Here is a 24,943-nt window from a genome sequence, read left to right on the forward strand (position 1 = left end):
ATGCCCCTTACATTATTTTCTTTTTTTTTGTTTTTTTCCTTTCAGTAATGCCCCTTATACATTAAGTACTACACCATAATGCCCCTTACATAATATGCACCATACCGGAATTACCCTTAAACAATATGCACCACACCATAAAGTTGTGGGTTCATGGGTTTGATTCCCATCCAAACATATACTGGTAAGTGAATTGGCTCCCAACAAAAATGAACCCTAGAATTAATGTGTGTGTGTACATGTGGTAGTAAATATAGATTGTAAGCTCCACTGGGGCAGTGACTGATGTGAATGTTCATAGATTCTCTGTACAGTGCTGCGGAATATGTGTGCGCTATATAATAACTGGTAGTAAATAAATACCTGAAAATGTGATACTCGGCTGATGATGGATTGTTCTCTAAAGCAAACGAGATCTTTCTCAAGGCTTCCTGTAGCTGCCCCTGGACAGCGTGGTTCACAGCTTTTACCTTCGCCTCCTCCGCTGTTGTCACTAGTTTCTCTTTTATTCTGAGGGCTTCACGGTGCTTTGGGTCCATTGCTAGAGCTTTCTGTACATCGTGATAGCTCAGTGCGGCCTGGAAGTTTTAGAACATCTCTGAGGATGGGTTCTACAAGGAAAAAACATTGAAGCAAACCAAAGACTTCTCCCTGGTTACTTCTATTTGCAGTGCTATATAGAGGGTGATATATATCTAATTAACGGTATGGCCTATGACTATGCAGACTGGGAACAGCAGCCATGTTTTTGTACAAACCTGCAGCCGTCTGCAGTTACACACAATCAAATCAGCCATGCCAACTCCCACGGTGGATGTGTTACTCAGAAAATACACACAAAGGTGCCGTTACCATGGGTACAGATGTTATCAAATATGTGGCGGTAAATTGGGTGTTCCTGTGGAGTGACGGGAAGGTGGCTAGTAGTGCTCTGTTTAGTGTTATGGAAGTGTTGCAAGCGTTCCAGCGTAAGTGACTGCATTCTCAGACACACAGCTGCTTGCGTAAGAGGTGAGGTGATCAGACAGAGAAACTCCACCTGCCAAAGAGCTGGTGCAAATTTCAACGGTGTGACCGATGGCGGTGTCAAAGCACCCACCAATCAGTATTCCAGCGCCAGTGACGGAACTTGTGGGTGTTGAGCCCAGGTGCAAAAATATAATTTGTGCCCCGCTCCTCCACCCCAACCCAAGTCCACAATATGCAACATGGCAGTGGGTGACAGGGTAAGGCAGTGTGACAGGAAGTGGAAGGAGGAGGCAGAGTGTGACAGGAAGTGGCAGGGGGAGTCAGAGTGTGACAGGAAGTGGGTGCCTTAGTCCTCAGGGGCCCTAGGGTAATGCACCTGCTGCACCAGTGGTAGTTTCAGCTTGTTCCTTGTACATTCAACTGCATGGACGCACACCAGGCTAAAGTCACATACAGGCGAGCGCCAATGGGAAATGCAGACAGCTCATCACTGTGCTAGTCTCTTAATTTTTGCTGTTTATTTTGAAGATTTTTACTCCAGTTTGTTAATTAGAAGTAAAAAAAAAAAAAGCAAAAATCTGAGGAAGAACCTTTGAATTGGATAATATTATTATCCTTTATTTACATGGCCCCACAAGGTTTCTGCAGCGTTGTACAAGGAATATACACATCAACAGTATGAAGGGCCTGATTCAGACCTGATCGCTGATCTGTAAAGTTGCAGATGACTGCCAGTAGATAGCCCCCACCAAAACAGGAAGAAAATCCCTGCCCCGTGCAAATCTGTGGGTGAATTGCAAAAATATTGCTATGCAGTATCCTGTCGCACATCCGTACGTAACAATCACCAGCGAATGATTTCTCCAGTCTGTGCAAATGTAACTCTGACCCTTCCACAACTCTGCAACAGAGACAGGCTGCTCAAGGCCGGAGCTGACATCACAGACCCTCTCTTAAAACATCGGGGAAGGTTTGCATTTTTCTGACACTCAAAGAAAACAACCGTTTACCACTCACAAACGCCGACCTACTGTCAGTCAAATTGTGTGGGGATAGCTCAGGGTTGCCGACCCTCCCAGAATTTGCGGGAGTCTCCCGAAAATCGGGTCCTTCCTCCCGCCCCCTGGAAGGGTGGGCAACCCTCCCGGAATCAGGGGGACCCCCACTGAGCCCCCCGATCGCGGCATTTATATGCCGCAATCCGCGGGTCTCAGGGGAGGGGGCGGAGCTAAAACGGCACAATCGTGTCATTTTAGCCCCGCCTCCTCCATGGATATCACTTCTTTCGGCTATTTGCTGTAATGGGGGCGGGGCTTAATGATGTCACAGTTAAGCCCCACCCCAAAAACTCGTAATGCAAGATTCCTCTCCGGGCTTCTCCCGGAGAGGATTTGTTGAAAGTCGGCAACCCTGGGAAAGCTATTAGATCCATTTGCAAATTTTTATGTTATTTTGGCCTGTGCTTGCAACTGAATAACCCCCAATGTTTCTAAACTAGGAACAACATACAGCTATAGAATGACAGACCATTAAGGAGCAGGACATATAGTAAGTGAGAATAAGGCTACTCACTATCTTGTGGGGCAAGTGATGGGAAGTCACAGGAAAGGCAGGCAGTCACTGAGTCCTTACAAGGGGTAACGTATGATACCAGAGTAGTTGAATGGACTTGTAGAGAAAAGACAGGCACAGGTGGTAAGGATATGTGCGAAGGGAAGAATAAAAGGTAGGAGGGCCCTGCCTGTCAGAGCTTATGAACAAAGGGGAGGGGTGAACAGTTGGCTAGTGGACTGGGATGCTCGTACACTGTAGAATTAAAATATTCCCAGGCTTTTCTGATTAACCATCCTCCTTCCCCTTGGTCTTAGATATCAATGTAGAGTTATACTGTATATGGTGTATGGTACTGACGCCAGGAGAAAATCTGGTGGTATACACCAATATGGCCGCTTTCATGATGTTACCTTGTTGATGCCATCATACAGCCTGGCACGCACCACGTATAACTCAGGATTGCCTTGGTCTTCTTCCATCTGTTTGTCAATTAAACGAATGCAGTCTGTATATTGTCCCAAGGCAGCAAGGCAACAGATGCTGTCAGGAAACATGAGGTCAAAACTACTGAGCAACCACATAGATGTTATTTGGGATCAACAGGTGTAGGTGACAGCCAAACAGAGCTGTGCCAATCCCAATCAGCATACATAGAGACAGACCACCTTGCTGTCTCACCTGCGCATGTGATAATGTCTGTTCTGTGGCTGGATCTCTGTAGCACGTGTAAAAGATTCCAAAGCATCCAGGTGACACATCTGATCGAAGAGGCTCTGACCCTAGGTGATAGTAACAGGAGTAGTCATTGGAGAAGTTACGTCAAGGGGAAAGAAATGGTCCCAGACAATCCAACATGGCCCCTTCTATTACGTACAAAAAAATTATCTGCTTCTGGACTTCCCACTTAGTTATGATTGCAGTGATCTAATTAACTGATGAGAATCATAAATTACTTGTACAGTCCAGGAGAAAGAACAGAAGTAAAGTTGGAGTGAGGACAAGATATCTCCGGCTGATAAAGATAGTGAAGATGTTAAATAGTATAGGTGTTAGATGTGACAGTATAGGTGATAAATAGGCATAGGCATGACAGGCTGTACAATTAGGTAAGGGGCTCCAGAATCTCAAGGAAGCCCCAGAGTCTATCTCAAAATTAAGAATGACTCTGAGATATGCATCATTGTAAGATTTAGGAGATCATTCTGGTTCACAGTCATCATTACATGTGATTTTAACGCGCCCCGGTGCTCGTCCAGCCACCTGCCCGCCCCTGCTCGCTCACCGAATTCACCCACAGGACAGTGAATGGATGTTTTGCATAAACATCCATCCGCAGCCTTTTGAGCGAGGACCACATCATTCAATGGTCCCAGACCATTGAATAATGTGGAACGAGCACGCCAAAACGAAGACACTCTCAGGTGTCTTAGCTGCGTCACTTCCTCATTTCCATGGGAACACCCATGAAATGCTGGCATGGCATTCCCATGAGCGCGTCTATGCGCCACCACCCCACGCACTGGTGGGTGCGAATGCGATGATGAACTTGCAGCTTGCCATGCCCGTTTGCACCCGGCATCTGCACACATGCAGAAATGCGCATGCACATATGACAAACATTGCTCCCCTGTGCAAAAAGGCGTGGGAGTGAACAGACCTGATTAAGGTCCACAATGGAAAATGGCATGTGTTGAACTTCCAAGATGCTACCTCCAATCTCTGTTCCCCACCACATGCGCGCAGTCTCTGTTCCCCACCACATGCGCGCAGTCTCTGTTCCCCACCACATGCGCGCAGTCTCTGTTCCCCACCACATGCGCGCAGTCTCTGTTCCCCACCACATGCGCGCAGTCTCTGTTCCCCACCACATGCGCGCAGTCTCTGTTCCCCACCACATGCGCGCAGTCTCTGTTCCCCACCACATGCGCGCAATCTCTGTTCCCCACCACATGCGCGCAATCTCTGTTCCCCACCACATGCGCGCAGTCTCTGTTCCCCACCACATGCGCGCAGTCTCTGTTCCCCACCACATGCATGCAGTCTCTGTTCCCCACCATATGTGCCCAATCTATGTTCACCACCACATGCACGCAGTCTATGTTCCCTACTAAACACAAGCAATATATGTTCCCTAACCCATATACAGTCCATACTACATACGCGCAATCTATGTTCCCTATTGAATACAGGAAATATATGTTCCTTACAGCATGCATGCAATCTATGTTCTCTACAGCATGCATGCAATCTATGTTCCCTACAGTATGCATGCAATCTATGTTCCCTACAGCATGCATGCAATCTATGATCCCTACAGCATGCAATCTATGTTCCCTTCCGCATACACGCAATCTATGCATGCATGCAATCTATGTACCCTACAGCATGCATGCAATCTATGTTCCCTACAGCATGCATGCAATCTATGATTCCTTCAGCATGCATGCAATCTATGATCCCTACAGCATGCATGCGATCTATGATCCCTACAGCATGCAATCTATGATCCCTTTCTCATACACGCAATCTATGCATGCAATCTATGTACCCTACAGCATGCATGCAATCTATGTTCCCCACCACATGCACACAGTCTACTATGTTCCCCACCACAAGCAAGCAGTCTACTATGTTCCCCACCACATGCACACAATCTATGTTCCCCACCACATACACGCAATCTCTGTTCCCTATGTTCTGTTCCAGATAAGAAATATTCATATGAATGACAGTTTAGGACCAGGTGAGCAGAGTTTCCATGTCTCACCTGCAGGTAATACGTAAAGGCCAGCAGTTCTATATGTTCCTGTAGTGGCTGGGTGGTGGAGCAGGCTTTCTGTAAGTTCAGGGCCGCAGACTGGAAGTCACAGAGCTGGAGAAAGGCTTCCGCTCTCTTCACATACAGATGGATCTATAGTACCATACAATAGGGCTCATTACAGAAGCTCATAATGGTAGTGAGAGATGGGAGACACTGCTGAACAATTAACTTAATATGTGCTGTAACCCACATCAACTGTCACATAATTGTCATTTATATACTGTATTGCTACTTACATAATGGAATATGAACACTTTGTAAGAATTAAACCTCTATAGAGATTTATGGAACACGTTTTTCTATTATTACATAGATGTACTATACCTTCTCTGGACACAGGTTAATAGCTTTTGAGAATGAGATAACCGCCTTCTCCCATTCACCCTGCGACAGGCACTGCAGACCCCGCTCATAGCTGGAAAGACAATGTAGACATGGCTGTAGAAAATTGCACATTTACCCCTCTGTATAGTCAATAACCCCAGTGATACAGGTTAGAAGTTACATTGTGTCTATGGGATGCGGTCATTTGGTCGAATGCATTATGGTCGAATGTCATTACATCGAATCCATTAGGTCGAATTGCTAAAAGGTCGACATGATTCTAGGTCGACATGGGAAAAGGTCGAAATGATTCTAGGTCGAAAGGTCATTAGTTCGACAGGTCATTAGGTCGACAAGGTCATTAGTTCGACATTGTCTAGGTCGACATTCACAAAGTCGACATGGGGTTTTTCACTGTTTTTTGAGCCGACATGTGCTGACAGGCGGTATTTCATGCCCTACCATCCACTAGGGCGTGGTGGGAGAATAAAATAGTGTGCCCGACGCATAGCGAGCGCAGCGAGCGATGCGAGGGGATGCAGTGCACTTTAAACTGTGTCCATGTCGACTGTGTTGACATTCAGGTAAAAAAACAGTGAAAAACCCCATGTCGACTTTGTGAATGTCGACCTAGACAATGTCGAACTAATGACCTTGTCGACCTAATGACCTGTCGAACTAATGACCTTTCGACCTAGAATCATTTCGACCTTTTCCCATGTCGACCTAGAATCATGTCGACCTTTTAGCAATTCGACCTAATGGATTCGATGTAATGACATTCGACCATAATGCATTCGACCAAACGATCCCAACCCGTGTCTATAAACCTCACTTGTAGCAGTTATAAAATAAAGATGGCTTCTGGGTATCCAGAGATACACTGATCTCAACAGACTACAGCAGTGGTTCCCAAACTGTGCGCCTAGGATCCCTGGGGTGCCTCGGGTTGGTCTTCCAGGACCAATGCTAATTATTTATTATCAATTATTTCTGGACAAAACCAGTGCTGGTGGCTGCCAATCATAAAATGTGTACAATCAGAACCAAATCCTGCCCTTTACCACATAACTGACCCTAAGAAGCACATATAAACCCAATCTACTTAATTTGATATATATTTTTTGGGGCCATGGGGTGCTGAGGAAAAATTCTGATACTCTAGGGTGCCGTGATTAGAAAAAGATTGGGAACCTCTGGACTACAGTATCAATGGGCATATTTCTTTGTATACTATGGCTTAGTCGGTCTCCTCTGTGTTTGTGTATAATATATATACTGTATTTGCTGGCGTATAAGACTACTTTTTTCCCCTGAAAAACATGCCTCCAAGTGGGAGGGTCGTCTTATACGCCGGGTGCACTTATATAACAAACTCTATATTTTGAGTGGAAATGTTGGGGGGTCGTCTTATACGCCGGCAAATACGGTAAATATATATAGGACCATACTTGCCTACTTTTGAAAACTAGTTTCAGGGAGATTATAGTTGGTAGCAGAATTTTGCACAGCGCCCCATTGAGGGGGTATGTCATGTTCTACTTAAAGGGTGTGTCTAGTTACATATATTGAGAGATTGTGAAAAGAGATTGTGAATGTGGCACCTAGAAGCGCGGGTGCGTACTGCTACATCTGAGAGGATTCTTTTAAAATTACTTATTTCCAAATGTAGATGAGCCCCAAAGCAGTTAGTAGAGATACTATACTTGGTGAAGTGCTGGAAAATGGTGCTGATGATTCAATGTAACTGTATCTATCTCTCATTCCTTTTTCCCCAAAAAATGTAACAGTGTGATGTGGGCTAGGTGACATAAGGGAGATTGCTAGACTGATGAGAGAGAGAAAGAAAGAGATTGCTGCTATTTCAGGGAGTCTCCTGCAGAATGCAGGAGGGTAGGCAGCTATAATATAGGACTTGTCTTAAGGCCCACCCAACAGACGAATGAAAGTTTATGCTTGGTAGATGCTAAATTGTAGTGAGCTAAAAGGACCTTCCATGCCCAGGGGGAGAAGCAAAGCCGGGGGGCTTGCTCCTTCACTCTCCACGCCACCACCGGTTGCCTTTAGTAAACAGGTGGCAAGCGAAGCGATCCACCGCGCCTGAAGTGTGGCAAGCGAAGCGAGCCCACGAGGGTCTATTTGGGACCCTTCTTCCAACCTTGCTCCTCCTCTCTCCACCCCCTCTCCTCCCCTGTAACGTCAGAAGGTCCTTTAGCCCACTACAATTTAGACCTAACCGTTTATGCTTATGCAATTCTCAAAAGTTTTGTAAAGTGAAAATGTTTTCCATTTAATGGACTCTTATAGGCCTTTAACCCCTTTAAAGAAGGAGCGATCTCTTCCCAGAAATTTCTGTGCATGACACTGTAAAGAAAGGGTGCACCAGTGGTGCCTCCAGCGGCGAACTACTGGTGTACCACCATCCCCCCTGTTACTGACCCCACTCCCCTTTGCCGATCACTGGGGAGGTTCGACCCACTGGGATGTTTGTGTATTCTGGCGTCCAAACACAGGAATGCTCGACCAGACTAACGGCTGAGCGCCCAAACATCCAAACGCTACCGAGCCCCCCCCAGTAGCGCATGCAGGGGGGGTTTCTGAGTACCCAGAAACCCCCCCAGGAATCTAAGGGCCCTAGTCTGAAAGCTGAGCGTCCCCTCTTTCCATGGGTACAAGAATTTTAAAAATCAGCCCCGGGGAACCGGAGATATCTGACTTCAAAGAAGTGGTCCCCATCCAAGCCTGTTAATTGCTCTTCCCAGTCAGATATTTCAGGTTCTGTCTGACTTAGAGTTTTTCTGAGGGTATATTCCAAAAGCTGGGACTCTCCCCCTTTGATGGACACTAGTAGCTTGTCTCTACTAATCCCAGAACCAAAGATATCAGCCTTCTAGCAGCTGGTTACTGCACCAGCTCCACACACCTGGTATGTAGTTTTATATACTTGTTGGCAAATTGCTCTGCCTCCTGAATTCTGATCCCCTAGTCTCCAATACCATTTGGTAGGTGGAATTATCTAATTTTTAATTCCATTAAAGCTAAGAAATCTAGTTCCGGAAACTGGAGATATCCGCAGTCAAGCAAGCTGTGCTCCCACCACACCTAAGTGTCCATCTCTGTGCTTTGCTCCGCCCCTCTCTGGAAACCCCCTTCTGAAAATCCTGCGTTTGCCCCTGCCCCCCCCCCCCCCCCCAAGCGGCCTCAAACTTCTTCAAGTAGCCGCAAACAGCCAAAGCCGGCAGCAGCAGCCCTGGGGTAGCAGGACAGAAACAACATAACACCCCACTCTCTCTGCATATGTTACATCTGCCTCAACTGCAGTGCACATGGTTTTTTCCATTAGAGAGAGAATTTGCTTTTGCGAGTGAAACAGAATAAGGCCCAATGTGTAAGGGTGGAATGGGCACTGCGGATCCCTTGTGGCCCCATATAAATAAAGGATACAAATAATAATACATGGCTTCAAGCTGTGACATCACATCATGTTTGGGGATGATTACAAGACACACAATAGATCTAGAACTATTGTAGCAATCAGAACTAACATGTACACTAAAAGGTTTACCTAACTATATATACACATCACAAATTTTCAGTTTCCACTTGGTTTCCTGCCATCTCAAAATGGCGGTAGAACGCACATGAGCCCTTATTCAGATCTGATCGCAGTACAAATTTGTTCTCAAAATGGGCAAACATGTAACATGTATAGAGAGAGAGTTATGCTGCTTTCCCACTGCCTACACGGGTAATGACCCGTTTTTTTTAAACGGGTCTTTAAACGGGTAAGAGCCATAAGACTCTTTCCCACTGCAGCTTTTAAACGGTAAATTACCGTTTAAAAGCTGTTTTTGTCACATTCCCACTTACCCGTTTAAAAACCCGTTTAAGCAGTGTAAAGATAGGGGGGGGGGGGAGAATTTTAAAAAAAAAAACGGCGTGGGGTCCCCCCCACTGCCGTAACCAGCACCAGGCTGAAAGAGCCGGGGCTGGTAATAAAAAATCAGGAAACCCGACAAATAGGGGTTCCCTGATTTTTTACAACCAGCCCCAGGCTCCAGGTCCGGGGCTGGTTCCCAAAATACGGGGGACAAAATGACTAGGGGTCCCCCGTATTTTAAGAACCAGCCCCAGACCAAACAAGCCAGCAGGGTAATGTCACAGCCGGTGGACACTTATAATATAAGGTCCCGCGGCCAAAACATTCTCCCTACCGACCAGTCAGCCTGGCCAGGGGCCCTGGGGGAGTGGGGACCCCCCCAATAAAGGGGTCCCCCCCCTCCAGGACTTACCTGACCAGGCTGAAGCCTGGTGCTGTCCTCGATGCCCCTGGGCGGTGGGCATCGAGCTGATGGTATGGTGTAAAAAATAGAATAAAAACCATTGTCTTTTACTGGTGAACTATGAGTCCCAGCAAGCCTCCCCCGCAAGCTGGGACTTGGAGAACCACAAGTCCCAGCCTGCGGGGCATTAAAGGGCCCGCTGGGTCTTGTAGTGCCACAGTAAAAGAAAGAGTTAAATAAACACACTGACACACGTGAAAAATAAAAGTTTAATACATACATAACACATACATACTGATACTTACCTATCTTGAGCCCGTAGGTAGCCCTGGTCCTGATGTCCTGGTCCGTGTCGGCGTCTGTATCCATGTCGGCATCCCTGTCGGCGACGGCGTCGGCGGTCCGGAGTCCGAAGAAATCCATTTGGGAAGCTGTGGAAGGAAACCATACTCACCTGTCCCAGCGCGACGTAGTCCAGGTAAGGTCTTTGCAAAAAAAACAAACCGACACCCGAAACCAGACCGGACTGACGGAGACGCACGTGTGTTTGTTTACATCGTGCGGCTCCGCCTCCCGAATGCCGCTATTGGCCGCCTTGCGGCCTAGCGGCTCCTGATTGGCCGCTAGGCCGCAAGGCGGCCAATAGCGGCATTCGGGGGCGGAGCCGCACGATGTAAACACACCGTGCGGCTCTCTGCCTGTTCGCTTGGTTCGGGTGTCGGTTTGTTTTTTTTGCAAAGACCTTACCTGGACTACGTCGCGCTGGGACAGGTGAGTATGGTTTCCTTCCACAGCTTCCCAAATGGATTTCTTCGGACTCCGGACCGCCGACGCCGTCGCCGACAGGGATGCCGACATGGATACAGACGCCGACACGGACCAGGACATCAGGACCAGGGCTACCTACGGGCTCAAGATAGGTAAGTATCAGTATGTATGTGTTATGTATGTATTAAACTTTTATTTTTCACGTGTGTCAGTGTGTTTATTTAACTCTTTCTTTTACTGTGGCACTACAAGACCCAGCGGGCCCTTTAATGCCCCGCAGGCTGGGACTTGTGGTTCTCCAAGTCCCAGCTTGCGGGGGAGGCTTGCTGGGACTCATAGTTCACCAGTAAAAGACAATAATTTTATTCTATTTTTTACACCATACCATCAGCTCGATGCCCACCGCCCAGGGGCATCGAGGACAGCACCAGGCTTCAGCCTGGTCAGGTAAGTCCTGGAGGGGGGGGACCCCTTTATTGGGGGGGTCCCCACTCCCCCAGGGCCCCTGGCCAGGCTGACTGGTCGGTAGGGAGAATGTTTTGGCCGCGGGACCTTATATTATAAGTGTCCCCCGGCTGTGACATTACCCTGCTGGCTTGTTTGGTCTGGGGCTGGTTCTTAAAATACGGGGGACCCCTAGTCATTTTGTCCCCCGTATTTTGGGAACCAGCCCCGGACCTGGAGCCTGGGGCTGGTTGTAAAAAATCAGGGAACCCCTATTTGTCGGGTTTCCTGATTTTTTTAATACCAGCCCCGGCTCCTTCAGCCTGGTGCTGGTTACGGCAGTGGGGGGGGACCCCATGCCGTTTTTTTTTTAACGTGTAAGGGCTACCCCTTTCCCACTGCCGAAAAAACGGCTCTTACACGTTAAAAACACTGCTTTTTACACGGGTAACAAAAACCGGTATTTGTTACCCGTGTAAAGCAACCTGGAGCTTTCCCACTGCAGCTCTAGCCGTTTAAAAAGGCTAAAAAAACGGCATTTACACGTGTAAAGCCTGCAGTGGGAAAGGGGCATAAGATTTGTGCGAGTTATTTATTTTCTCTGCAAGGTAAGTACTGGCTGCATTATTTTTACACTGCAAATTAGATTTCAGTTTCAACACACCCCACCCATATTGAACTCTCTTCACATGTTTACATGGCCATAGTTTTCTACGTGCCTAGTTTAGAATGTTCTTTGAACTTCAGGAAGTTTGGTACTGGACCAACCAATGACATGACACTCAAAGACAGGGGTATTCTTTCCCAGAAATTGTAATGGGTGCCGGACGGGGGTCCCGACAGTCATTTACCCGACGTCGGGATCCCGACTGTTAAAACACCGACAGACGGGTTCCCGACGGCTACCGGCTATTCTCCCTCATGGGAGTCCATGACCCCCATAGAGGGACAATAGAATAGGTGGCGAGCGTAGCAAGCCCGCAAGAGGCTTTGTTGTGCTCGCCATGCTGTCTGAGTCCTGCCAGTCGGGATCCCGACTGTCGTAACCCTATACCACACCCATTGCAATAGTTGGCATATTAGAAAGGACTTACTGTACAGTCAGCTTGTCTTGCACAATGTCTTCAAATGTGGACTGTTGGTGAGGCTTGCTGTCCACTTCTAAAAATGCTCGACTAGAGCCAAATATTCTCTTTTGGAATTTCTCCCGGGCTTCTTGGAGTTGCTCCTCACTCACTGCTGTGGGGAAGACATTCCCTGTCATCTGTATTGAAAATATTGGTAATTAAATAAAATGCACAGTGAATGGGAAGACAGAGTAAATTGCCTTGGTTAGTCACATTTCCTGGTGCACAATGACTTTCTGGTCTCTGGAGAAAAGTTCACCAGCTACAAACTGGCTAAGTGTGCAGGTTGATGGGAGCATCTGTGCAAAATAAGGATCAAATAAGGTTCCAAACACTAGATAGACATCCAATAGATCAACACCATGAAAGGGAAATGGTGGGTTCATATTACGCGAAGTGTGTACCCAGCGATTTTGAGGTGGAGAAGCAGCATCGGCAAGTGTATACACACTTACTGATACTAGCATCGATAAAGCGGGGGCTATGCTGCATTCCGTAGCATGGCCCTCAATAGCGATGTCATCTATCTTCTTGAATGTACAGATGACGGAGGATATTGCAAATGACACGCTTCAGCAACATAGGGCATACACACATTTGTTGCAGTTTTACATTCATGTTGACTACGATTAGGAATAGTAACCTGTATACAGTGATAGCGAAGCAAGCATCGCACCATGCATGAAGATGACAATTGACTTTTTGCGTGCCAATCTTTTGACCCTACTGACATGTTGAACTGCAGGGGTTCTCAAACACGGTCCTCAGGACCCCACACAGTTCACATTTTCCATGTCACCCGGCAGGTGCACATGTGCATTAATTAATCATTGACACATTTTAAAAGATCCACAGGTGGAACTAATTATTTCACTTGTGATTCTGTGAGGAGATCTGCAAAACATGCACTGTGTGGGGGTCCTGAGTACCGAGTTTGAGAACCTGTGTTCTCCTGTATACCCTTCAACTTATCATGCCAGTGGATGGCCATGGGAATGGTATTTATAATATGTGAAACCTTTGTACATCTGAACATCTCCTTTTTGGTTTTTGTTTAAAGCACATCTACACATTCACCTCTGATCTGCCATTCAGGTGGAAGCCAGAAATAGGTTTGTTCCAACTAACCATCAGGACAATGCAGTCACCATCATCTTCCTCTGAGAAATGAATGCAGTTCTAATGGAGATATACGCGTACCAGCACAAATGATGTCACCACAGAGCATTTCCAAAGCAGCTTCCCCAATTTGCATGTCGAAAATAAGGCAGAGTATCAGCATAGAAGAGGTTTATACTTACCACCTCCAATGCTGGAGAATGCATTTCTGCGAGGACCTCCGCCATCAAACACCTGCATACAGAAAAGTAAGCAAAGAATATCACTAAAATATGGTACACACGGTGCAATTCAGGGTCACTTTCTATTCGATTTGGACTATATAGTTGAATCGCACATGTACAGCTGCCTTTGATGCAGATTCGATACCGAAGCGTGGCCCCGTGACATGTGGTTGGCCATCTTGTTCACAACCAACTCTATGCTGCCATTCTAAATTTGTGAACTAAAGTAATTGCTGGGTTCTGTGTTAAAAAACGTTCAGAACCCCAGGAAACACAACTGTAGGGGCCCCAGTAATAACCTATCTCACGGTGGGTACAGCGTAGTTCCTGGCTGTGGCGGGTGTTGGCTCCAGGCTGTGCAGGAGATCTCACGTGAGTAGCGAGACCACGGGCATGCCATGTGGAGCCAGGCAGGAAGCGAGACACAGTGAGTGAGCAATGATCTGATGTGCTGTGGCCCTTATTCAGATCTGATCGCAGTACACATTTGTTCTCAAAATGGGCAAAACCATGTGCACTGCAGGTGGGGCAGATATAACATGTATAGAGAGAGTTAGATTTGGGTGAGTTATTTTGTTTCCACGCAGGGTAAATACTGGCTGCATTCATTTTACACTGCAATTTAGATTTCAGTTTCAACACACCCCCCCCAAATGTAACTCTCTCTGCACATGTTACATCTGCCCCACCTGCAGTGCACATGGTTTTGCCCATTTTGAGAACAAATTTGTGCTGCGATCAGATCTGAATAAGGGCCTGTATGCGCAAGGGGTATGGTCGGAGGGGGAGCATCTTGTCGTATCCTTCTGCTTGGTATAGGTGATTGGGTCGACCAAATTTAGGTCAACATGCATTGGGTCGACCACTGAAGGTCGACACCCAAAATAGGTTGACATGGGTAAGGTTGACAGGGTCACAAAGGTCAACACAAGCGTTAGGTCGACAATGGGAAAGTCAACATGAGTTTTCCTTTTTTTTTGGTCCTGAATGTCGACATGGACACCGTCCAATCGTACAGCGTCCCCTCACATGGCTTGCTGCCCTCGACATGCTTCGGGCACACTATTTTATTCTTCCAGCATGTCTTAGTGGATAGATGGTAGGGTATAAAATACCACCTGTCGGCACATGTTGGCTCCAAAGAAATGTGAAAAACTTATGTCAACCTTTTGCATGTCGACCTTCTGTACCATTGTCAACCTAATGGGGACTTCAGGGTATGTGAACCGAGAGATTTTCTGCACATGTGCAAGCCACAGGGGGAAATTGGGATTAATACTATGTGTACAGAAGTCCAAATAGATGGTGTTACCTACCGGGAACAAACTGCTGAAAATTTTGAGCATGAAACATATGGGGAACACATCACTTTCTAGCGTTTTGACAGTTTGCCATTGATAAAAACACCCCCTTCAACTCTACCCCTTTTTGAGAGATTTGGGTCTCTGTGGATAAGTGAGTGCAAACAATACACCACACCGGGCTAAGTAAACCACAGGAGTGTGGAATAGCTGTGATCAACCTGCTAAATTGGACTGGTTTTCAAGGGGTCTTTCATATCAACCAATCAGATTCTACCAATCATTAATCTAGTACATCCATGTATAGGAATGATAGTACCTGATTGGTCACTATGGCCCTTATTCTGATCGGTGCGGAGCGGGGCGTACGGCCAAATCCCGCATGATCTGTGAACACTCCGAACAGGGGGTGGAGAGGGGCGTGAAGGGCTATTTGGGCTCATTACCATATGCATACGCCCCGCGTTTCATGGGCGTTCCCATGCAAACGCTGGGCGTACGTATGGTAATGCAGTCGTGACGCACGTGTAGGGGGCGGACATATGACATCGCCGGATGTCAGCTGCCCGCCCAGATCCCTGCTTTTGCACGGAAACATGTCCGTGTGGTCTGAGGTTGCGGGAGCTGGTGGAGCACTCGGTCCTGCATTCGATGGTCTGCGACCATCGAATGATGGGGGAGGTTCCCTTAGATGGAGGAGGCGTATTCCGTGAAAAATACACGTGCGGTCCGTTCGGCCAGCTTCTTACCGCATACGGACGGAGTTGGCGATCCGTATGGAAGGCGGGGTTTCGCACGCACGGTCCTGGCCGCATATTCGGCTCCGGCCGCACCGATCAGAATAAGGGCCTATGTGATTAGAAAATTAAACAATAAATGAAACCCTTCATCTTAACGCTTATTTGGCACAGCAGGGGTTAATGACCCGGTGGCATGTAACAAATAAAGGGCCTGATATTCATCTGTACGCTTCCCCACACGTTCGCATGGAGATGCGATGTTTTACTACTGCGTTTACGCATGCGCATTTCTGTGCATATGCTTGGTGCAAGTGGGCACGTCAAACTGCTCCTTCCAAATCATTTCATGGCCGGCGACCATCGAATGATTTGGTCCCTGCACCCAAGGCTGCAAATGTATGTTTATGCAAAACAAGGGAGGGGGGCGGTTGGCTGTACGAGCATTGTTAAATCGACACGCAACGCTGCAAAATTTGCAGAGTTGCATGTGGACTAGAATAAGGTCCAAAATTCCCACTTTGCAGACTACGCACTAGGCAGAGGTGGGCTTCTTGTGGTTCTGCAGCTGCTGTGGAACTAGTTCCACACAACAACAATTACAGCAAATCTAGGGTGTAAACCCATTCCTGGAAATAATAATATAAGATAAATTAAATAAAAGCACAATACATAAAAGGGGCTGACTATGAGAAACCAATGAATATGACTGTACTGTGGGTGGTACCTGCGCTTGTTACACCATGCAGCACTGGCTTGTCCTGGCTGGTTTGCATTATGTTGCTATGGTATGCACAGGGGGAGGAGGTATAATTTGTTGTGGTTACAGCTGTGGAATGGTGCTCCGTTTGCTACGGTCTATGGCTGGGCTCAAAAAGGCTGTATGGCGAAGTTCTGTAAATCCCCTTGCTAATGGTAACTAGGCACAAGCTGCCAGTGATCAGACTGCGGTGACCTTTCCAAAAGCAGGTCTGCAGGCAGCGCTTCTGCGCCACCTGGTGGGCAGCAAACACCTATTACACACACAGACATGCAATGTTCAGGCCACACCGTGGATCATACTCCTTATGTTATATACGAATACTGTATCTGACAGGTCTAGGCAATGGTTCCCCCAGTTTACACAGCAAATAACCGGTCAGAGTGATAGTGAGCTGAATAAAGCCAGTAAGGGCAGGAGTTCCCAGAAGCATCATGGCGCGGAGGAGACATCCGGCTGTCACCTGGTCTTCCAGGAAGTGAAGCCTGTACAGCATGTGCTGGGAAAGTATCATGCAGTGGCAGCAGTATGTGAGAATGTTATTCTGTGCCCGACATATGAGTCATGTCAGTGGCTGCCCTGAGAATCCGCTGCTGATGGTGAGTAATGCACTAATTCGATATGCACAATTCCAACGCATCGTGCCGATAAATTGTGTGAAAAGTGTCACATCTTATGTGTTTCACTTCCAATTCTGATTTCATATGATCCTGTATGCATTGGATTGGATCCAGAGATCATCATGGCTGCCACAAGGTTTTGTCGGATCCCGCAGCCATGACTGGGATCGCATGCAACACATCGTATGTAATAGGACAAAAATATTGTATGCGATCCTGCCACCCAGGAGCTACCAGGTCAGTTTGTGGGGTATCGCATGTGAGATTTGCATGTGATACCTTGTAGTAGTACATGGTTGCCTACCTGACCCTCTCCTTCAGGGAGAAAATGCTCTGTTCCTGGGCATCCCTGGTAATGTATGATTGCCAGCACCTGTGGTGACACACCTTTCTTATCAATTACCTAGCTCTCCTGGCGGGTGTGGTATGGGACTCCGACAGTCGGGATCCCGACAGTCATTATCCTGACTGCCCGGAGTCAGACAGCATGGCGAGTGCAAAAAAGCTACGCGAGCCACCTATTCTATTCTCCCTCTATTGGGGTCGTGGACCCCCACGAGGGAAAATAGCGGGTGGCCGTCGGTCACCCAGCTGCCGGCGTTTTGACAGTCGGGATGCCGACGTCGGGTAAATGACTGTCGGGATCCCATCCGGCACCCCTCCTGGCAATCATACATTACCAGGGAAGCCCAGGAACAGAGCATTTTCTCCCTGAAGGAGAGGGTCAGGTAGGCAACCATGTAGTAGTGTATGGGAGCCTTAAGGACCACGTACACTAGTGCAATTTGGGCGCTTTTTGCACAAATTGAATGCATCAGGCCAATTAAATCCTTTGGCAATCTCAAATTCTATTTCTTTTACGCACGCATCAGATCAGATCTGGAGACTTTTACTGCTGCGATAAGGATACACTGTATCCTGCAGTGGTGAATGGGATCACATGCGATACATCAAGTGATGGCATTCATGCATCTTATGCGATATAGTTGCCAGTAGCTGATCCATAATAGGCTGTCTTAATATTATATATTAAGTACATTAATGCACTTAAACCACAATACAAGCAGCAAAAAAATAGTAGCAAGACAGACCCAGGTTTTCATTCACGCCAAGGGGAACCAATGTATCCAATCGATAAATCCAACGACATTCCGCTTGTAGCAGAGGTGGACCTGTGTTAAGAAGAGAGTTTTCACCTGTAGTTCTATGTTGCACTCAGGTTTAATTTAGACCAGTGGTCAGGGAACTCGGTCCTCATTAACCCACGCAGTGCATGTTTTGCAGGTCTCCTCACAGAATCACAAGTGAAATAATTAACTCCACCTGTGCACCCGCTGGGTTACCAGCAAAACATGCATTGTGTGGGGTAATGAGGACCGAGTTCCCTGACCACTGATTTAGACCCATAAAAAAATTATGCACAGCACCTTTACCAGCGTTGGAGCGGTTACACTCTCCTCGACTCCACAATAACAATGATGCTAGGCCATGTCCCTGTGCGTTTCGCGAGACTTCATCAGAGGGCTCGACGAAGTCTCTGACAAAACACGTACGGGTGTGGCCTAGCTTTTCGTCACCCTTTTTTTTCTTTGTTATATATATATTTAAAATTGATTGATGTGTCTTTTAGAGTACTATGGGTACTTATGTAATATCTGGGCTCCCGTTTTTCTTATGAGACAGTGTCCCCTCGCGGGGCACGATGGCTCGCTGCACTCGCCACACGATATAAAATCAACTCCATTGGATAGTAGGGGTATGAAAAAATGGGGTGCATTTAACATGGGAGCCCAGATAATACATAAGTACCGTATTATGTTTTTATGTGTGTATTAAATGTTATACAGGATGAGTATCCCTAATCCGAAATGCTCGGGACCATGAGCATTCCGGATAAGGGATTTTTTACGTTTTTTGGAATATATATATATTTTTTTCTACATACTTACCTGTCCCCTGGTGGGTCCCCAATGGTCCTTCGGCGTCCATGGCAGGCCTTCAGCTTCATCTCCGGCGGTCCCAGGAGTGCATTGCGCGAGTTCCCAGGCGCGCCGGTGACGTCATCAGCACATCTGGAAACTCGCGCAATGCACTCCTGGGACTGCTAGAGATGCCGGAGATGAAGCTGAAGGCGTGCCGTGGACGCCGGGGGACTAGGTAAATATTTTTTTAAAAAAAGGTCAAGGGGAAAAAAAAAAAATTTAAACTATTCCAAAAAAAACAACAAGTTTTTTTGGAATATTACCAATAACGGATATCCAGATACGGGATACTCAACCTGTAGTAGTTGATTAAAAAAAACAATTAAGAGCCTTTATTTCCAATTCGCTCTTTATTGAGGTTTGTAAAATATTTTGGAATTCTTGTTGGATAATTGGATAATGTCAGAGTTTCAATACCTTTATAGGAGATAGTATCCGTGACTGTTTGTGCCTGAATATAATTTTGCTTTGTGACTAGATGGTCTGATAATAAATAATTCCTTCTAACTATTCCTATCCTTATTATGCACAAACAGGGCTAATCTGGATATCAATGATTTTCTGTTTGTAGGTTGTAGGGCTGGGGAACCATGGTATGTCTGGCACCCGGCATAGTGTTGGCATGGCAGCCATTAATCTGCTGGCACGGAGACTCAATGTTGCTGATCAGTGGAAAACAGACAGGCGGACCGGCGCTGATCTTGTCACTGCCCAGCTGGATGGGGCACAAGTGGTCTTACTCAAACCCCGCCAGTTTATGAACATTAATGGGACAAGCGTGGCCAATGCAGGTGAGGCATAAATGAACACCCCTCCCCTTTTGGGATACGGTCATTAGGTTGAAAATGCATTGGGTCGACATGGCTAAGGTCAACAGGGTTGGAATATTGACACAAGCATTAGGTTGACCATGGCAAAGCCGAAAGTCAAAAGGCCAGCATCATATTTTCAGGTTTTTTTCTTCATGTTTTTTGAGCCGACGTGCTGACAGGTGGTTTTGTCATGCTTTATTATCCACTACGGCGTGGTGGGAGAATAAAATGGTGTCACTTTGACGGTGACTATGTTGACATTTTGGACAAAAAAGTGTGAAAAACTCATGTAGACCTTTTGACCTTGGCATTGTTGACCTAATGCTTCTGCCGACCTGAAAACCCTGTTGACCTTACCCATGTTGGCATATTCAGATGTCGACCTAAGCCCTGTCGACCATATGCATAACGACCTAAATTGGGTGACTTTTAGCCTAAAAAAAATACCTAAAAAAAATTAAACAAAATGGGGAAGTTGCAGTGTACAAAGGCCAGTAGCAGAGCTCAAACATTTGATCCATGTCTTTTTCATCCCACCCATGGGTGTACCAGATAAGTCAGCCATCTTGGGCCTATTTGTCAGTTTACAATTTGTGAGAATAAACTTTACAAAGAACTATAACTTATACGGGTGACTAAAATGTGTGTCATTTGATAGCCATTGAATGAATAGATCCTTGTATTCTCCAAAGAACCATTTTATGCAGCCATCTGGGGTTCACCGGGTTGGAACATCCCTTCATCCCCTGAATTAAGTTTTTACATCATTCACTACAAGAGCAAGTGTTAAGGGCCTCCATACACTTCCAGGATTTGGGCCGATTTCACTCGTTCCCGACGGATCGGGCCGAGAAAATGATCCAAATCTGTTGCATTTGATGTACCATCGGTTCAACCTCAGGCCCTCCCATTTGTTCTTATTTTCACATCGGAGAACTTATGTCTGTATGTGGTTTCATCTAAATGGCACCTACTGTACATAGAGAAAAATGCATCCCGTGCTAAGCCTTGGTAGATAGCAGTTAAATTGATAAAATCCATTTGATTTAAACAATTTACCTGAATGGCCATTTCTACGAGCAAAAGGTTCTGGTAATCTACTTCCATACGTTACCAGATTTCTATCAGATGTCAATCAGAATGATTGGGCAGATAATCTTATAGTGTGTATCCAGGTTTGGAAGACATGATTCTAGTAAAACAGACCAGCCATATTCCGGGACACTTCTGCCTGCCGCACCACCTCCATCTGGTTTCTCCCCCTTCTGAGGTGGTCTGGTCCATCTCTGTCACTGCAGTGGGCCCCAGTCTCACTGACCATGATGAAGACAATTATTATTATTAGAAGACTGATCTTAATTAGGTCATTATGCACGTTTCTGTGATGACCTTATCGCTGCTGTAGCACGTGTGTGCTATGGTAGAGAAGAGTAATTGGGGGAACAAGGGCGTAAGTATAGTGGAATGGGAAGGGGCCAGGGTGAATATAGCAGCTGAGAGGTCGGAGCAGCTGCAGTGACCCGGCAGATACAGTGCTTCTATATTTACTAGTTTATTATATATATATTCAATTTAGGTCAGTTTGACCTGTGCCTAATATCCCTAGTGTGTGTGATGTTAGGAATATGTATATGCTCAAATTGGCTCCAAGTGACTAAAATGGACTAATAGGAGTCTTCTGAATTGTAAAACTCCTTGCTGCTCTTAACATTCCAGTGCTGTCATTGGCCATTTTTTTTCCTTATGACGCAGTTGATCCCAAACGTAGTCCCTCACCTAATCTATAACTTACAGCAAATGCAGCCATAGGGGTAAACATGTGAGTGGGGATTAAAATGGCAGCAATAATGTATAATCTTCCTTCAAGATATAATAATATTTTTAGGTAATAAATGGATTGTAGAAGTTTCCTGTCATTTAGTCTACTTCTTCCATATTATTTATTATATCATTCTGTTAATGTAGCTGGTAAATTCCGTCTGGCACCTGAGAATATTTGCCTCCTGCACGATGAGCTGGACAAACCTCTGGGGAAAGTGTCTCTGAAGCTTGGAGGAAGCGCCAGGTGAGTGCACTGTGGGGAAAGTATATCAGCTGCGTATTAGAGGCCTCTGTAGTGCTACGTAGCTTTACTTGATGCACGAGTTCCACAGCGTTCTTAGTCTGCTTCAATGTTCAGCCTGGAGCCTTAAAGTGGGTACATACTAAAACCGGGATGAGGAACCTTTTGGCCCTCCAGCTATTGTTGAACTATGCATCCCAACATTCCCTGCAAAAGTCAGTAAGGAGCTGATTGGCTGGAAGTTTATCTCTCCTTATCACCCTTGCATTTATCTCTTGTTAAGGCTTAATACATCTGCCCCAATATATGAATGGTAAGTAGCACTGGCCGTTCCAACACCTGCAGCTATCCATTTCAACGGCTACATGTGTCGACTGCCAGCTCTGGGCTGCATAGGAGAAATCTTGATGCTGTTGATAACTGGTTCATGGAAGGAGAAGTGATAAAGTGCCTGGTACTTCATCCCCAGCCAATCAGCTCCTGACGGTTAAGTTACAGGATGGGTTTAAAAAGGGACAGTAACAAATTGATTGGTAAGTACCAGGCATTTTATCACTTCTCGTCCCTTATTACTTCTTCTTACATCTACACCTGAATTACACAAAGCAATTATCAATACTTTCCTTCTCAATGTACTAAACATTATTTATAGCCGCTGATTCTTCAAGTCCTGTTTCAAATAGACTCTTGTGTGACAACATCCAAACCTATGACCTCCATAAAGTATGCAAGAACAGTGATGACATTGGTGATTGTGATGATTATGGTGCAAAACTGATAGTGGAACAAAATGGACACTTTCAAGTCCAGAGGAGACGCCTTTGCGGGCTTGTGGGGTTTTATTTATGCAGCGATAGTTTCATATATTTTTTAATAGGTTGATGGGTTTCCCTACTTTCCTTGGCTGATCCTATCCCTTTTGGGTGTGATAATTATTGGGTGGATTGTAACAATTGAATTGCTCCATTGGGCGTCCATTAATTATCGTCAAATAATAATTGTATCACCCAGTGAGGCTGGCCCTAAAAATGTGCCTAAACATTCTCCCAGCGGTGCTGCCCTCATGCACAAGAGATAATCTTTAGCTTCTAGAAAATACAACCTAAACATACAGTAATTCTGACCATATCATTTCTATATTCACACAAGCGAATTGAGACTTTATTAATCTTTCTTTTGGATGTATTTAACATCAGTCTTGGGTTATTCTAAAACCCCCAATTAGGATATCTACTAATGCATTGCTTTTATGAATATTTCACTGTGTTTCAGGGGCCACAATGGTGTCCGTTCCTGCATGGAGTACCTGAAATCAGATGTAAGTTTATAAACCACATCATCCTTATCAAGGGTGAGATGTACTAAGCCTTGAAAAGTGATCAAATGGAGAGTTATAAACCACCAACCAATCAACTCCTGCCTGTCATTTTTCAAACACAGCCTGTGACATGGAAGTGAGAAGCTGATTGGCTGGTGGTTTATGACTCTCCATTTTATCACTTTTCAAGCTTAGCACACCAAACGTGCAAACCTTTTAATGTACAAGGCTTTTGTAACCAGTACTAATGTGTTTTGCAGAAGATGATTCGGTTGCTGATTGGCATTGGGCGACCAGATGACCGTTCCTCTGTGACAACATATGTACTTGGGCGATTTACAAGACCCGAACAGGAGCTGCTATCTCAAGTTCTGGAGCGGGGTGTGGAGTTGTTGATAGCACATATTAAGCAGAAAACAAGGACTGACCCTGTAGCATGTACAAAGTTGGTGGAAAACAGAGGATGAACCTAAACAGTTGCCATAGTCAATACTTAATTTTGATGGTGAGCAGTCAGTGGTCTAACGCCGCTTGTGCTGACATCCTGTCTTGTCTGCATGTGCACATTTTCAGGGAAACTGGTGCACCATGAATACTGCAGCGCACACAGTTGTTTGTGTCACTCTGATGGTGCGACTGCAAGTCAGACTCCATAATGGAGATGGCCTTGTCTAGCAGTATCTGTTCTTAACTAAATTCCAGTCAGATATAGTAAATAGGAGATTCTTGAGCCTGAACTGAAAATGGTTCTTAATTATTATGCCACATTGCCATAGTGCCTGCACTTTGTCACAGGTCTGCGGTCATGCACTGCCAGGGCCTGCCTACCTCCTCTGAGCTGGTATTAAGTGGCCCTCCCAAAATGGCTGCAGAATACTGCATAGCAAAATACTGCCCGCAGAACTGGCTGCGGCCACAGGCACCTTGTGCAATTGCCCAGCTCTAGAAATAGCTCTACTGATTATAAAATGAACTTCTGAATGGACAGGATCACAGGAATGGAATATGGCCATATAGTGTATAAATATCAATTGCACTTGGTACGTACATTAGAATATTACATACAGATAATTATTCCCCAATAAATTATTTTTATTTATTTATTACGTTATTTATATAGCGCACACATATTCCGCAGTTCTGTACAGAGAATAATTGAACATTTTGAATATTTGCCCCAGTGGAGCTTATAATCTATATTCCATACCACATGTACACACAGACATTCTAGAGTTAGTTTGCTCGGAGCCAATTAACCTGCCAGTATAATTTTGAATAGTGGGAGGAAACTGGAGTACCCAGAGGAAACCCACACAAGCACTGGGAGAATATACAAACTCTGCACAGTTCGGGCCATGGTAGGAATCGAACCCCGGACCTCAGCGCTGTGAGGCAGTAATGCTAACCATTACACCGTTCATGTTCAATTATGAGACTGATCACTACCTCCCACTATTTTGCTTTTAGAGGATACTAGAGACCATGAAACAACAGAAATTGATATCAGATTATAGAAAAAGGATTAACGACAGACAAGGCATACAGGAAATAATGAAATCAATCTCCATATAAAAATACAATGGCATAATGTGTAGGAGTTGGCATTTAGTGCCTTATTCTGGTTGGTGCGAGCGGACCGCCGTACGTACGGTCCATACGAGCAAATACCGCATTCTTTCTGGCAAGCGTGAGTCCGCCCACAGAACAGCCTCACACAG

General features: G+C 45.8%; 2 protein-coding genes across 2 annotated transcripts in view; one reads left to right on the forward strand and one right to left on the reverse strand.

Annotated features, from left to right (window-relative positions):
* Nucleotides 1–16,673, reverse strand: part of TTC16 (tetratricopeptide repeat domain 16) — a 28,868-nt gene extending 12,195 nt beyond the window's left edge. The window contains exons 1-8 of the mRNA XM_083158992.1: nucleotides 16,399–16,673; nucleotides 13,592–13,643; nucleotides 12,258–12,427; nucleotides 5,669–5,759; nucleotides 5,291–5,434; nucleotides 3,202–3,302; nucleotides 2,934–3,063; nucleotides 364–578 (exon numbers count right to left, since the gene is read on the reverse strand). Coding sequence (XP_083015118.1) covers nucleotides 364–578; nucleotides 2,934–3,063; nucleotides 3,202–3,302; nucleotides 5,291–5,434; nucleotides 5,669–5,759; nucleotides 12,258–12,427; nucleotides 13,592–13,636 — 896 coding nt within the window. The 5' untranslated portion in view covers nucleotides 13,637–13,643; nucleotides 16,399–16,673. The remainder of the gene's footprint in view (nucleotides 1–363; nucleotides 579–2,933; nucleotides 3,064–3,201; nucleotides 3,303–5,290; nucleotides 5,435–5,668; nucleotides 5,760–12,257; nucleotides 12,428–13,591; nucleotides 13,644–16,398) is intronic.
* Nucleotides 16,674–16,718: 45 nt separating this feature from the next.
* PTRH1 (peptidyl-tRNA hydrolase 1 homolog) lies at nucleotides 16,719–24,324 on the forward strand. The gene is made up of 5 exons (XM_083158993.1): nucleotides 16,719–17,030; nucleotides 19,605–19,824; nucleotides 21,811–21,910; nucleotides 23,180–23,225; nucleotides 23,486–24,324. The coding sequence occupies exons 1-5, from the start codon at nucleotides 16,926–16,928 to the stop codon at nucleotides 23,690–23,692; spliced, it is 678 nt and encodes a 225-aa protein (XP_083015119.1). The 5' UTR covers nucleotides 16,719–16,925; the 3' UTR covers nucleotides 23,693–24,324.
* Nucleotides 24,325–24,943: the final 619 nt, after the last annotated feature.

Source organism: Crinia signifera, chromosome 9 (genome assembly GCF_055691185.1).
Source record: "Crinia signifera chromosome 9, ASM5569118v1, whole genome shotgun sequence".
NCBI classification, from domain to species: Eukaryota; Metazoa; Chordata; class Amphibia; order Anura; family Myobatrachidae; genus Crinia; species Crinia signifera.